Source organism: Macaca fascicularis, chromosome 17, assembly GCF_037993035.2.
Source record: "Macaca fascicularis isolate 582-1 chromosome 17, T2T-MFA8v1.1".
Taxonomy (NCBI): domain Eukaryota; kingdom Metazoa; phylum Chordata; class Mammalia; order Primates; family Cercopithecidae; genus Macaca; species Macaca fascicularis.
The window spans coordinates 30,214,527-30,230,356 of NC_088391.1; the positions used below are offsets into that span (position 1 = coordinate 30,214,527).

Sequence of the window (15,830 nt, forward strand, 5' to 3'; positions counted from 1 at the left end):
AACACCCCACCTTCTGCCTCTCTCTGCTCTGTGCCTTTCTCCACCAGTCTTCACAGCATTTCACCCTTGGCCCTTTGTTCTACATAAATATATATTCCTGTCAGAGATGACTGCTTATTGCCTGTACACCTCTGCCCCCAAATTTGAAAGCTCTGAAGGAAGGGATCTGGTCCTATTCTGCCTTCAGGGCCTAGAAGAATGCTTGACAAATACGGGTGCTCAGTAATGCACTGCAGATCAATAAGGGACATCTTGGAGCAGCCTCACATGAGCCATACTCCCTCCAGCACAGATATTGCCATGGTATTCCCTCAGCCCGAGTCTCTCTCCATGGCCTATGGTCCTTGACATTTTTTTTTATTGTACTTTAAGTTCTAGGGTACATGTGCACAACGTGCAGGTTTGTTACATAGGTATACATGTGCCATGGTGGTTTGCTGTACCCATCAACTCATCATTTACATTAGGAATTTCTCATAACGCTATCCCTCCCCAAGCCTCCCACCCCTCAACAGACCCTGGTGTGTGGTGGTCCCCCTCCCTGACCATGTGTTCTCATTGTTCAACTCCCACTTATGAGTGAGAACATGCAGTGTTTGGTTTTCTGTCCTTGTGATATTTTGCTGAGAATGATGGTTTCCAGCTTCATCCATGTCCCTGCAAAGGACATGAACTCATCCTTTTTTATGACTGCATAGTATTCCATGGTGTATATGTGCCACATTTTCTTTATCCAGTCTATTATTGATGGACATTTGGGTTGGTTCCAAGTCTTTGCTATTTTGAGTAGTGCTGCAATAAACATACGTGTGCATGTGTCTCTATAGCAGCATGATTTATAATCCCTTGGGTATATACCCAGTAATGGGATTGTTGGGTCAAATGGTATTTCTAGTTCTAGATCCTTGAGGAATCACCACACTGTCTTCCACAATGGGTGAACTAATTTACACTCCCACCAACAGTGTAAAAGCTTTCCTATTTCTCCACCTCCTCTCCAACAACTGTTGTTTGCTGACTTTTTAATGATCGCCATTCTAACTGGCATGAGATGGTATCTCATTATGGTTTTGATTTGCATTTCTCTAGTGACTAGTGATGATGAGCATTTTTTCATATGTCTGTTGGCTGCATAAATGTCTTATTTTGAGAAGCACCTGTTCATACACTTTGCCCACTTTTTCATGAGGTTGTTTGATTTTTTCTTGTAAATTTGTTTAAGTTCTTTGTAGATTCTGGATATTAACCAGTTGTCAGATGGATAGATTGCAAAAATCTTCTCCCATTCTATAGGTTGCCTGTTCACTCTGATGATAGTTTCTTTTGCTGTGCAGAAGCTCTTTAGTTTAATTAGATCCCATTTGTCAATTTTGGCTTTTGTTGCCATTGCTTTTGGTGTTTTAGTCATGAAGTCTTTGCCCACGCCTATGTCCTGAATGGTATGGCCTAGTTTTCTTCTAGGGTTTTTATGGTTTTAGGTCTTAAATTTAAGTCTTTAATCCATCTTGAGTTAATTTTGTATAAGGTGTAAGGAAGGGATCCAGTTTCAGCTTTCTACATATGGCTAGCCAGTTTTCCCAGCATCATTTATTAAATAAGGAATCCTTTCCCCATTGCTTGTTTTTGTCAGGTTTGTCAAAGATCAGATGGTTGTAGATGTGTAGTGTTATTTCTGAGGCCTCTGTTCTGTTCCATTGGTCTACGTATGTTTTGGTACCAGTACCATACTATTTTGGTAACTGTAGACTTGTAGTATAGTTTGAAGTCAGGTAGTGTGATGCCTCCAGCTTTGTTCTTTTTGCTTAGGATTATCTTGGCTATGAGGGCTCTTTTTGGGTTCCATATGAAATTTAATGTAGTTTCTTCCAATTCTGCGAAGAAAGTCAGTGGTAGCTTGATGGGTATAACATTGAATCTATAAATTACCTTGAGCAGTAGGGTCATTTTCACAATACTGATTCTTCCTATCCATGAGCATGGAATGTTCTTCCATTTGTTTGTGTCCTCTTTTATTTTGTTGAGGAGTGGTTTGTAGTTCTCCTTGAAGAGGTCCTTCACATCCCTTGTAAGTTGGATTCCTAGGTATTTTATTCTCTTTGTAGTAATTGCGAATGGGAGTTCACTCATGATTTGGCTCTCTGTCTGTTCTTGGTGTATAGGAATGCTTGTGATTTTTGCACACTGATTTTGTATCCAGAGACTTTGCTGAAGTTGCTTCTCCATTTAAGGACATTTTGGGCTGAGATGATGGGGTTTTCTAAATATGTAATCATGTCATCTGCAAACAGAGACAATTTGACTTCCTCTTTTCCTAACTGGATACCCTTTATTTCTTTCTCTTGTCTGATTGCCCTGGCCAGAACTTCCAACACTGTGTTGAAGAGGAGTGGTGAGAGATGGCACCCTTGTCTTCTGCCAGTTTTCAAAGGGAATGCTTCCAGTTTTTGCCCATTCAGTATAATATTGGCTGTGCGTTTGCCATAAATAGCTCTTATTATTTTGAAATATGTTCCATCAATACCTAGTTCACTGAGAGTTTTTAGCATGAAAGGCTGTTGAATTTTGTTCAAGGCTTTTTCTGCATCTATTGAGATAATCATGTGGTTTTTATCATTGGTTCTGTTTATGTGATGGATTATGTTTATTGATTTGTGTATGTTGAACCAGCCTTACATCCAGGGATGAAGCCAACTTGATTGTGGTGGATAAGCTTTTTGATGTGCTGCTGGATTTGGTTTGCCAGTATTTTATTGAGGATTTTCACGTCAATGTTCATCAGGGATATTGGCCTAAAATTCTCTTTTTTTTGTTGTTGTGTCTTTGCCAGGCTTTGGTATCAGGATGATGCTGGTCTCATAAAATGAGTTAGGGAAGATTCCCTCTTTTTCTATTGATTGAAATAGTTTCAGAAGGAATGGTACCAGCTGCTCTTTGTACCTCTGGTAGAATTCGACTGTGAATCCATCTGGTCCTGGACTTTTTTTGGTTGGTAGGCTATTAATTATTGTCTTTATTTCAGAACCTGTTATTGGTCTATTCAGAGATTTAACTTCTTCCTGGTTTATTCTTGGGAGGATGTATGTGTCCAGGAATTTATCCATTTCTTCTAGGTTTTCTAGTTTATTTGTGTAGAGGTGTTTATAGTATGCTCTGATGGTAGTTTGTTTTCCTTTAGGATCAGTGGTGATATCCCCTTTATCATTTTCTACTGCATTTATTTGATTCTTCTCTCTTTTCTTCTTTATTAGCCTTGCTAGAAGTTTATCTATTTCGTTGATCTTTTCAAAAAACCAGCTGCTGGATTCATTGATTTTTTTGAAGGGTTTTTTGTGTCTCTATCTCTTTCACTTCTGCTCTGATCTTAGTTATTTCTTTTCTTCTGCTAGCTTTTGAATTTGTTTGCTCTTGCTTCTCTAGTTCTTTTAATTGTGATGTTAGGGTGTCAGTTTTAGATCTTTCCTGCTTTCTCTTGTGGGCATTTAGTGCTATAAATTTCCCTCTACACACTGCTTTAAATGTGTCCCAGATATTCTGGTATGTTGTGTCTTTGTTCTCATTGGTTTCAAAGAACACCTTTATTTCTGCCTTCATTTCGTTATTTACCCAGTAATCATTCAGGAGCAAGTTGTTCAGTTTCCATGCAGTTGTGTGGTTTTGAGTGAGTTTCTTAATCCTGAGTTCTAATTTGATTGCACTATGGTTTGAGAGACAGTTTGTTGTGATTTCTGTTCTTTTACATTTGCTGAGGAGTTTTTACTTCCAATTATGTGGTGAATTTTAGAATAAGTGTGATGTGGTGCTGAGAATAATGTATATTCTATTGATTTGGGGTGGAGTGTTCTGTCTGTAGATGTCTATTAGGTCTGCTTAGTCCAGAGCTGAGTTCAAGTCCCAGATATGCTTGTTAATTTTCTGTCTTGTTGATCTGTCTAATATTGACAGTGGGTTGCTAAAGTATCCCATTATTGTTGTGTGGGAGTCCAAGTCTCTTTTAGGTCTCTAAGAACTTGCTTTATGAATGTGGGTGCTCCTGTATTGGGTTCATATATATTTAGGATAGTTAGCTCTTCTTGTTGAATTGATCCCTTTACCATTATGTAATGGCCTTCTTTGTCTCTTTTGGTCTTTGTTGGTTTGAAGTCTGTCTTATCAGAGACTAGAATTGCAACCCCTGTTTTGTTTTCTTTTGTTTTTTTGTTTTTTTGGTTTTTTGGTTTTTTTTTTTTTTTTTTTTTGCTTTCCTTTTGCTTTCCATTTGCTTGGTAGATCTTCCTCCATCCTTTCATTTTGAGCCTATGTGTGTCTCTGCATGTGAGATGGGTCTCCTGAATACAACACACTGATGGGTCTTGACTCTTTATCCAATTTGCCAGTCTGTGTCTTTTAATTGGGGCATTTAGCCCATTTACATTTAAGGCTAATGTTGTCATGTGCAAATTTGATCCTGTCATTATGATGTTAGCTGATTATTTTGCCCATTAGTTGACACAGTTTCTTCCTAGCATCGATGGTCTTTACAATTTTGCATGTTTTTGCAGTGGCTGGTACCGGTTGTTCCTTTCCATGTTTAGTGCTTCCTTCAGGAGCTCTTGTAAGGCAGGCCTGATGGTGGCAAAATCTCTCAGCATTTGCTTGTCTATAAAGGATTTTATTTCTCCTTCACTTATGAAGCTTAGTTTGGCTGGATATGAAATTCTGGGTTGAAAATTATTTTCTTTAAGAATTTTGAATATTGACCCCCACTCTCTTCTGGCTTGTAGAGTTTCTGCCAAGAGATCCGCTGTTAGTCTGATGGGCTTCCCTTTGTAAGTAATCTGACCTTTCTCTCTGGTTGCCCTTAACATTTTTTCCTTCATTCAGTCTTGGTGAATCTGACAATTATTTGTCTTGGAGTTGCTCTTCTCGAGGAGTATCTTTTTGGCGTTCTCTGTATTTCCTGAATTTGAATGTTGGCCTGCCTTGCTAGGTTGGGGAAGTTCTCCTGGAGAATATCCTGAAGAGTGTTTTCTATTTGGTTCCATTCTCCCCGTCACTTTCAGGAACACCAATCAGACATAAATTTGGTCTTTTCACATAGTCTCATATTTCTTGGAGGCTTTGTTCATTTCTTTTCACTCTTTTTTCTTTAATCTTGTCTTCTAGCTTTATTTCATTACTTTGATATTCAATCACTGATATCCTTTCTTCTGCTTGATCGAATCAGCTACTGAAGCTTGTATATGCTTTATGAAGTTCTCATACTGTGGTTTTCAGCTCCATCAGGTCACTTAAGCTCTTCTCAAGACTAGTTATTCTAGTTAGCCATTAGTCTAACCTTTTTTCAAGGTTTTTAGTTTCTTTGCAATGGGTTAGAGTATGCTCCTTTAGCTCAGAGAAGTTTGTTATTACCGACCTTCTGAAGCCTACTTGTGTCAACTGGTCAAACTCATTCTCCATCCAGTTTTGTTCCCTTGCTGGCAAGGAGTTGTGTTCCTTTGGAGGAGAAGAGGCATTCTGGTGTCTGGAATTTTCAGCCTTTCTGCTCTGGTTTCTCCCCATCTTTGTGGTTTTATCTACCTTTGGTCTTTGATATTGGTGACCTACAGATGGGGTTTTGTTGTAGATGACTTTTTTGTTGATGTTGATGCTATTCCTTTCTGTTTGTTAGTTTTACTTCTAACAGACAGGCTTCTCAGCTGCAGGTCTGTTGGAGTTTGCTGGAGGTCCGCTCCAGACCCTTTTTGCCTGGATATCACCAGCAGAGGCTGCGGAACAGCAAATATTGCTGCCTGATCCTTCCTCTGGAGGCTTCGTCCCAGAAGGGCACTCACCTGTATGAGGTGTCTGTCGGCCCCTACTGGGAGGTGTCTCCCAGTCAGGCTCCACAGGGGCCAGGGACCCTCTTGAGGAGGCAGTCTGTCCATTATCAGAGCTCAAACGCCATGCTGGGAGAACCACTGCTCTCTTCAGAGTTGACAGGCAGGGATGTTTAAGTCTGCAGAAGTTGTCTGCTGCCTTTTGCCCTGCCCCCAGAGGTGGAATCTAGAGAGGTGGTAGGCCTTGCTGAGTTGCAGTGGGCTCCACTCAGTTTAAGCTTCCCTGCCTCTTTGTTTATACTGTGAGCATAGAACTGCCTACTCAAGCCTCAACAATGGTGGATGCCCCTCCCCCCACCAAGCTCCAGTGTCCTAGGTTGATCTCAGACTGCTGCGTTAGCAGCGACCAAGGCTCAATGGGTGTGGGACCTGCCATGCCAGGCACAGTAGGGAATCTCCTGGTCTGCTGGTTGCGAAGACCATGGGAAAAGCACAGTATTTGGGCAGGAGTGTACTGTTCCTCCAGGTACAGTCACTCATGGCTTCCCTTGGCTAGGAAAGGGAAATCCCCCAACCCCTTGTACTTCCTGGGTGAGGCAATGCCCTGCCCTGCTTCGCCTCACCCTCCATGGGCTGCACCCACTGTTTGACCAGTCCCAGTGAGATGAACCAGGTACCTCAGTTGGAAATGCAGAAATCACCCTTCTTCTGCGTCGATCTCACTGGGAACTGTAGACCAGAGCTGTTCCTATTTGGCCATCTTGGAAGTGACCTCCAGCCCTTGACATTTTGATGCTTCATGGTCTCCTGCCGGTCTCATCTCATGGTCATTTCATTCATTTACTCAATCTGTCAATCATTCAGTCAACACAGAGTTGGTGTAGTTCTAAGTCCCGGGGATACAGTGAGCAGAGCAGACTAAGCCCTTGCCCACATGGGGCTCACAGTCTAATGGGGACATAGACATGGGTGCATGCGTGTGTGTGTGTGTGCGCGTGCATTAGATCATGGTAAACACAACAAATAAAACTTCAGCATTGTAGGGATGAAGCAGTGATGCTTGAGATCCAGTGGATAGGAGAGGCCTCTCTGAGGAGGCAACTGTTGAGTGCTGGAGCCTAAAAAATGAAACCATGTGGGATCTAGAATGTTCTCCCCAAGGCACCCTGCCCTGACTAGCTCAGATTTATCTGTTACACCTTTTTGGAGACACCCTGGGCCTCTGGCAGAGCACATACTACAATTCTGATTCATGTGTGTTGGTGCAATCCTTTGATTAACGTCTGTCTCTTCTGTGAGACTAGAAGCTCTGTGAGAGGCTCTGTTTATGATATATCCCCAGACACAGGGCTGGGACATAGCACATGCTCAATAGTATTTGTCAAATGACAGATGAAAGGATAAACAAACATAGGCAATTCTCCCAAGAGAATGTCCAGTAGGCTTTGGCATTCTCTGTGGCCTGTGAGATCATCCAAAATGGCTATGAATGACTATGTGAATTGATTTACAAAGTGTGCCTGCCCAAACCTCTACTCATCTCACCACACTCCCCCTCCTCCTTGCAAGGAGACCTGCATAGAACCAGGGTGTTGATGAAGAACTGGGGGGTGCTGAGCACCCAGTGTTTGATCAGGGATGCTGGAACGACTGGAGGAAGGCAGTCCCTGAGGATGCAGGCGAATGACATGGGACCATGGGTAAGATCTGCCATAAGAGTCTGATCCGGCCAGATCTGGGGAGTTTAGGGGCAAACACCACATCCTGGGGAGGAAAGAAGTCAAAGAGGATGGAGAAATCAAGGGAGGCAGGGGACAGTCAGGAGTGGGACAAGGGCTGGAGAGTCTCTCTTGCTGGGGACACGGGCAGCTTGGATTGGTTTAAGCCTGCAATGTTTCAGGGGACAGCCTTGGGGATCCTACTCCTCCCCCTAACTATACTGGGTTCTACTTCACCTATCCACTCTCCAACTTGAGATGCAATAATGGTGCAATTCTTTATCCCTGTCTGCCCAACTCTGTGCCCCTCATTTGACTTCCTCCAACCTTTTCAGTCTGATTTTCCATGGCTGCTCAATAGAAACCCTGCCCTTCAGTCAAGGGCGCTTCTTTACTGTCCCCTACCCTTTCCATTACTGTTTCCATAGCTGTGCTTTTGCACGCTGTTCCCACCAGCAGTCTTCTGTTAAAGTCCAAATCCATCTTTCAAGGCTTCACCCCAGCCATGACATTCTCCCCTAACACCTCAAGCTCTGTGGGCTCTCTCCCTTCTTTTGTAGGTAGACAGTGACACTCAGTGAAGCAGAAGGAGCTCAGCACAGATTCTCTGTGTTCATCCTGTTTTCTCCCTTTGGATCACCAACTGCTGAAGGGCAGAAAGCAGATAAAGTGTTCTTTTGCTTGGCACATAGCAGTTGCTTAATAAAGACGTGATGGACTCATTGAAGGAAAACATCACTCTTGACCAGTAGCAATGTTTATCTAGAACCATTGCCCATTCCTCATCCTTATAGGGTTGAAATGACATGTTTTTTCCACTTGGGAATTCTGTATAATTGAAAAGTCTTTCTGAAATTGAAACCTGTCAGACAAGACAGAATTTCATCTTAACCAAATTACAAGGGAAGAGCTGGAACCAAAGGAGTTTGTAAATGAGAGAATGTAAATGTAAAGTCAGAATTAGTCACAGATATTGGGCTTTTATAATGAACCTTAAAAGGGAATTGGGCTGGGTCTGTAAGAAGGACTAGAGCATCTTGTAATGCTGTATGGTTGGCTAAATAATGGCCTCCCAAAGATGTTTCCATCCGAATCCCCTGTGAATGTCGTTTTATATAGCAAAAGATATTTTGCAGAATTGATTAAAGTAAGGATTTGGAGATGGAGTGACTACCCTAGATTGCTCGGGTGAGAGTGATGTAATCACAAAGATCCTTATAAATGGGCTGGGCATGGGGGCTCACACCTATAATCCCAGCACTTTGGGAGGCCAAGGCAGGCAGATCACCTGAGGTTGAGAGTTTGTGACCACCCTGACCAACATGGAGAAACCCTGTCTCTACTAAAAATACAAAATTAGCTGGGTGTGGTGGCACATGCCTGTAATCACAGCTGCTCAGGAGGCTGAGGCAAGAGAGCCGCTTGAACCTGGGAGGTGGGGGTTGCAGTGAGCCGAGATTGAGCCCACTGCACTCCAGCCTGGGCAACAAGACCAAAACTCTGTCTCAAAAAAGAAAAAAAATCCCTTATAAATGGGAAGCAGGAACACAGACTGAGCAGGTGGAGACGTGATGATGGAATCAACGGGTTGGAGTGGCGCAAGGATGGGGTCACCAGCCAAGGAATGTAGGAAGCCCCTGGAAACTGAAAAAGGCAAGGAAATGGATTCTCCTCTAAAGCTGCCAGAAGAAACATAGCCCTGCCAACACCTTGACCTAATCTGGTGAAACTGGTTTTGGTTCTTCTGACTTCCAGACTGTAAGAGCATACATATATATTGTTTTAAGCGTTAAAATCTGTGGTCATTTATTACAGCAGCAACAGGAAACACATCCTCTATGCAAAGGCGATCAATGGTAAGAGGAACACAGTGTCCTGTTAGACACACTTTGGGCTCTGTGTCTGAGAATCGGCACCAGGAAGGTCAGTCTTAGCAGCATGCTCTCAGTTGCATGGCACATGGCTGGGTACACATGATACAAATTGAACTAGCAGCTCCATGCATCTTGCCCCATGAGGCAGAAGACAGTCTGTAGCAGGAGCTAGAAACCAGGGGCTACTAAAAAACAAGCCAGATGCCAGGGACGCACATCCTCTCTTTTTGACATTCTGTCTAGGGATAGGTAGATTTTCATGTATCAAAACAGATTCCTGGGAAAGCCAGAGATGCTAACATAGTCCCAGTGACCAGCTTGATTCCATTGAATAACTGGCCAATCCAAGAAAGAAAAGAATCCGTCGACTTAGCTGGGTTTTCTGAATTGACTTTTATTGTTTCAGATTTGATTTATCTCAAACCCCACCGGACACCATCTCAAGATTCCCCAGGAAGAGCCCAGATCCTTGGGTTTATCACCAACTTCAAACACCTAAAAATTATCCCCAAAGACGAGACAACCTTCTGTTTCCCAATCATGGAATGTTTTCAGGTTGTCTGTGTATAGTCTAGTTAAAAACAAAAACATACAAAACAAAGCAAAATAAGATGGCACAGCTTCATGTCCCATGAGCAATAAATGCTTTAAAAAAAAAAAAAAAACCAGGACTCCAAATATCCTCTCAGCCATGTTTATTTTTTCTTATCTTTGAAAACAAAATGTACACAGTATCTTCATTACATAATTTCAGGGTAGATCTGTGACAAACTGTAGTTTGATAAGAGGCAGAGTAAAGACACCTTTATCCTGAGTTTATCCCCAACAATGAACTTTTATAGATGAGGTTTCAAACAAGGCCACATTTAGAGAAAAGAAAAGATCCGTGGTGATAAATGGCAGTGCTTTAATGCAGTTTATAAAACAAATCTCCTAAACATTTATTTTCCAGACAAGCTTCTGGCTATAGTTGGGTCAGTACAAGCAACAAAATGAAAGAATCCTTCCAAACATTGACATTGGCACTCAAAAAATAATAAAGAGAAGTATTAAAACATTTCCAGTATGGTTTCATTCTGAAAACATGTTGAGATGAAATTTCTAAGAATGCAATATAATTACTAGCTGTCTTTTATTTGTAAGAGTTACATATTCTTAGATGCATATGATCAGGTTCACATAAACAAAAGGTTCTTCCTAAAAAATGGAACAATAAGAATATCATCCCACAGTCATGGCAGAAAGGAAGCTTCTGTTCAGTTCTTAGCCTGACCTTAGCCTAGAACATCCTTGGCTTAATTTAAGTGATTGTTTTTTATTTTTGTTTTTGTTTTTGTTTTTTAGTCTCTCTCCCTTCCTTCTGCCCAAAGGCCCTTATACATGCACAGACTAGTTTACAAGAAAATGCCAAAAAAAGAAGTGAGAATGGATAAAGTTCAGTATATTCTCCAAACCAGTGGTTCTCAAGCTTGAATGGGCACAACTATTGCAAAAATGCAAAAAGTATTTAGAAATACAAAGAATATATTTTAAATGTAATTCTGATTCAGATACTTCCTAAAATACAGAAATCCTTTCTATACCAAAAGAACATAATGATTCTGATTGTTCTCTTAACTGGGGAAAGGGAAAGGCATGGCCTGTCATAAACTGATTCCATGGATATTTAAAGAGATTTTTCTGGGTAAGAATTAGAAGAAAAAGAATCACCCCATCTTCCTTCTTCTCTAGTCAATTGCCTACGGGAAGGGGGGCTAAGTTTTTGGGCCTGAGGAAACAGTGTGGCCCCCAGGCAGGCCCCTGACATACCCCTTCCCTCACCCCATTGCCAGGGCATTAGCCTCATCTTAGCCTAATGCAGCAGGAGTTTCTAGAAAACTCTGAAAAGAGAGCAAAGGGAGCTGCTTTCTCAACTGCATTCTGCACACAAGAAGACAACCCCCGTGCAGATCCAGCGGGTCTCTGAGCCTCATAGAAAGAGGAGCTACCTCTCTGAAGCTTTGGCCCAGAAATCTACGGGTGAGTTCATCTCTGGTACTGAGCACATCGCTAGCAGCCACCTGGACAGACACGTGGAGAACGAGAAACAGGCCGGGTGAGGTCAGGGGAGTGAGCCCAGACACTCCACTCAATACCTTCCATTCCTTCAGCTCTTGAAGACCAGCCAGGCTGTAAGTCTCTGCTCATCAGCCCATGCAGAGAAACTCAAGCTCTGAGAGTGTCCTGAGACCCGTCCCCTGGGAAGCCACAGGTCTGTTTGGCACTAGCACAGCACCAGCAGGCAGTGTGCTGAGGGGGTTGACTGTGTTACAATTTGCATTTTCAACTCTACCAAACACCTCATGCTGCGCTGAAAGTGGACAGCTTCTCAGGGACCCAGCCTGTGACACATCAAGGAATCCAGATGGGGTCAGGGCACTGTCCGTTCCCAAAGTCTTTCTCGAAGCAGCCACTGTCCTTTGGGGTTCTCTGTCTCATAGTAGTCCTCCCCAGGAGACATCTGGGGCTCCAACGCAAAGAGCTCTGCATCCCACTCCATGTCTTCTCCTGAGAAGTTGAAAAGGATCTGTCTGGAGCTCCCCAGGCTAGAAGGAAGGAATGAGGCAGGAGGTTAAGTTCGGCTTGGCTGGCCACACAGAGGGAAGGGATGCTCAATTACCACCATTCTCATGGAGACCCTCAGATTGCTGCCCTAGTCCTGGGTCTTGGGGAGGACCAAATGGTGTCACCATGGGGGCCATGGGTAGACATCAGCTGGACCTTGGCCTGGCCTTGAAGGCGAAGGATGGGTGGTGAGGGCTGGGTTGTGATTTTAATATGTCCAGTGCGTGGTCTTACTGTGGGAGGAAAATGCTATCTAGAAAACCCCTAAATCCAACAGGGTTTAATGGCTTTTGTAGAAGCAAAGAAAGACAGCTGGTGAGGCTTGACAGGCCCTTCCATTGTGACAGGCAAAGCCCTGCAGCATGGCCTGGGTTGCCCAAACCCAGAAAGAACTTACCTCGCTGAGTGAGTAGATAACAGGAATTTGATGGTTAGTAATGGTAACTAGGCCTGAAGGAAGAGGATCTAAAAGGAAAGAGGCCAGAGGAGATGGTGGTAAGATGGCCCAAGAGGGGCCTGGCCAGCAAGAAGTTCTACATCTCGAAGCCTGCCCGGTGCCTTTTAGAGAGGGGCATCTGATTCATTTGATGTTGGTTTCCTTTTGGTGCTATGCTCTGTTCAACCTCAAACTCATTATAAGTCTGTAGCACGCAATGTGTCAATGGCACTGGAGGGAATCTATGAAGGTGGATGGCACAGTGCATGGGCTAAGTGGGCCAGAAACAAAGGGAGGCAGACCCAGGAAGAAGCAAGTTAGGAGCAGGCAACAGCAGTGCACCAGGCTAGAGTGCAGACTACCAAAAAAAATGTTGAAACTAAGACCTCCCCAACACTATATACATACATATATATATAAAAATAATATTTGGCATGTAAGATGGGGCTCGACGCACCTTAAGGATCACCCCAAGCATCTGGAGGCCATGAGAACATCTTGGTCATGCTATTTAGCCCAAGCACTTACTCTTTTTTGCAGGCTTTGGGCTTAAATTTCCAGGTGTTGAAGGCCCCTTCCACAGCCTTGGGCAAATAAATGGGGTGCCTCTCAAGTCTCCTCTGAGTGCCCACGGTCCTGCGCTCAGTGCTCCTTCGAAACTGGCCGTCCACAGTATGCACAGTGTGAGCAGCGATATCCTCAGAGTGTCTGCGCGGCGCCCGCAGGATCCAGTTAGAATGCAAGCTGTGCTCCCGGGAGCTGGTGGCCACTGGAAGAGAAAAGCATGTGACCCGGGAAGGAAGGACTTGCCATTGGGAGGCATATAAGGCAAAGGAGAGGGCGGATTGGACTGAACACTCACAGGAAATGGGTATAGGCAACCATGATCCTAATAGCGAATTCTTAGAAAGGCCTGATAGCCAAGCAAAGCAGATTTGACTCTGCAGTTGCGGTGCAGGAGGAATGCAATGGAATATATGTCCATTAAAACTGAGGACATAGGCCGGGTGCGGGGGCTCACGCCTGTAATCCCAGCACTCTGGGAGTCTGAAGCAGGCAGATCACCTGAGGCCAGGAGTTGAGACCAGCCTGGCCAACATGGAGAAACCCCATCTCTATTAAAAACACAAAAATTAACCGGGGGCGTGGTGGCAGGCGCTTATAATCACAGCCACCCGAGAGGCAGAGGTAGCAGTGAGCCGAGACCACATCACTGCACTCCAGCCTGGATGACAGAGCGAGACTCCATCTCAAAAAAAAGAAGAAAAAAAAAAAAAAAACCATGAAGACACAGATCTATATTTATTGGCTTGGAAAGTAGCCCAAGATGTATTGTAAATTGTTAAATGAAAGGAGATCCTAGTTTTATTTCAAAAAAATTAAAATGAGTCTGTGAGATTGTGTGTGTGTGAGTGTGTGTGTGTGTTAAAACCACACTCAGAAGGACATATCCCCAAATGTTAACGGCGATGATGATCTCTGGGTGGTTGTTTTACAGGTCATATTTTTTGCTCTCTTCTTTATGCTTTGGTATGTTTTTTGTTATCAGAGGAGAAAAGTGGCCATTTCATGAACTGAATAAAAATGACTTGGTCACACTCATTTTTATTAAAAATCATAACTCTGAAAATGACCCTTGCATCCTTAGTGGATTTTGTCATCCCTTCACCGATATCGTGAATTTCCAAGGCCTCCTCACTCCCGGGGCAGGGCTGCTGTCTGTCAGGGACTGGAGGGGCTGCGTGGGAGAGGAGGAGGATAAGAATAAGCTTGGGGAGCAGGGTTAACCTTCTGTGAAACTGCAAAGAACCCAATTTGAAACCCCAAATCCCACAGACACACATCTATCAAGGCCAGAACAACAACAATAAATCACAAGCTTCTTTCAAGCATTAGAGAAAATACTCATGAATTATTTAATATTGGTACCAAAAGCTTTGACCTTAGTATAAGGGGCCAGTGAGCCCCCTGAATAAAACCATCATTAATTTACACCATGGGGGGCAAGTCAAAGATTAAACAAACTGTCTGACAGTCGCATGACGGAATATAAAGGGGGCTCAGCTGATGTGTTTGGATTTTTTGCTCTCCATCAGGAGGGATGCCCCAGGACACGCCTCAGTGAGGAGGGAAGCATGGCCTCAGGCCTCACCGCACTCCAGCTCTAGCAGTCCAGGCTGGGTCTGGGCAGCCACGGTGGGCCTCTCCTGCCCTACACCACCCTACTACCTAACCTAGGTATGGTCGGAAGCTGGATTCTCAAATACAGTTTGTCCATTCCCTTTCTTTTTTTTCTTAAGTTGTGGTGAAGCGTACAGAACACAAAATTTACCATCATCACCATTTTTTCAGTGTGCCGTTTAGTGGCGTTCAGTATATTCACATTGTGCAAGCGATCTCTGGAACTCTTTCATCTCAAAAAACTGAAACTGTACCCTTTAAATGACACACCTCATTGATTCTCCTTCCTTCATCATTTCCCTATTGCTGTCCTTCTTGGAGTCTTAGGAAAGTCTCAACTTTCTCAGCCATGGTAAGTGGACCGCAGAGAAAACATTGTCCAAACATGGCGCCAGAGTGTTGGAGGGACAGGCTGGAGCAGTGGCCGCAGAGACAACGGAAGTAAGAGATCCCCACAGAGGATGGGCTCAGGGCCTGGCTCCAGCTTGGAGGTGCAGGGTTTCCCTTCAATCAGGGAGGTGGGATTCCTGGTGGCCTATCCTATAAGTCCATCGCAGAGCCCCCAGCCCGTCCTCACAGCATCGCAGCCCCACCCGCCTTCAGACACCATCTTCCCACTGCCTTCCTGGAACTCACCATCAAAGTCCACGTCTTCATTTGGTGGGGTGGCCTCGGCAGCCCGGGGCCGTCTCTCTGTATCCAGCTCTGCAATGATGGAGTCAAAGAAGGCAATGGCCTCGGCCACATCGGCACTGAACTGCGAGTATTTCTTTGGGGTTGCTTTCTGCTAGAGGTGAAGGGGAGGAGAGAGAGTTGCCTGAGGCAGTAAGCCAGAGACTCAGAAAAGGGTGAAATGTTGTTAAAACGAAATGCGCATGGCGTTAGGGATTTGCGAGGTTTCAAAGGTAACTATGAATAAGTGCCCTGTGAAAGGAGGGTAGATACTCCAGGTCCACAATTGCTGTAGGTCAATGGATTTCTAATTATCTCAAGAAGGGAGAGTGAAAGGACAACAAGATCTACTTCTTTCTGGGTCACAAATTTGCTGTCAGACATTAGGCAAAATAATTAGTCTTTTTTTAGCCTTGTTCCTTGCTGATAAACACCCAATTAGGAGATTGTACAGTTCCTTAGGTAGGTGGTGAGATGCTCACAGCAGAAAAGAAATGATAGATCTCCAGATATGTTGAAAATGCTCTAAGAGTTGTCAGTTTCTATAATA

General features: G+C 43.8%; 1 protein-coding gene across 1 annotated transcript in view; it reads right to left on the reverse strand.

Moving 5' to 3' along the window:
• Positions 1–10,069: 10,069 nt before the first annotated feature.
• C17H13orf42 (chromosome 17 C13orf42 homolog) overlaps positions 10,070–15,830 on the reverse strand; it is a 28,891-nt gene continuing 23,130 nt past the window's right edge. The window contains exons 2-4 of the mRNA XM_045377362.3: positions 15,245–15,392; positions 12,956–13,196; positions 10,070–11,972 (exon numbers count right to left, since the gene is read on the reverse strand). Of these exons, the coding sequence (XP_045233297.1) occupies positions 11,798–11,972; positions 12,956–13,196; positions 15,245–15,392 (564 nt within the window). The 3' untranslated portion in view covers positions 10,070–11,797. The remainder of the gene's footprint in view (positions 11,973–12,955; positions 13,197–15,244; positions 15,393–15,830) is intronic.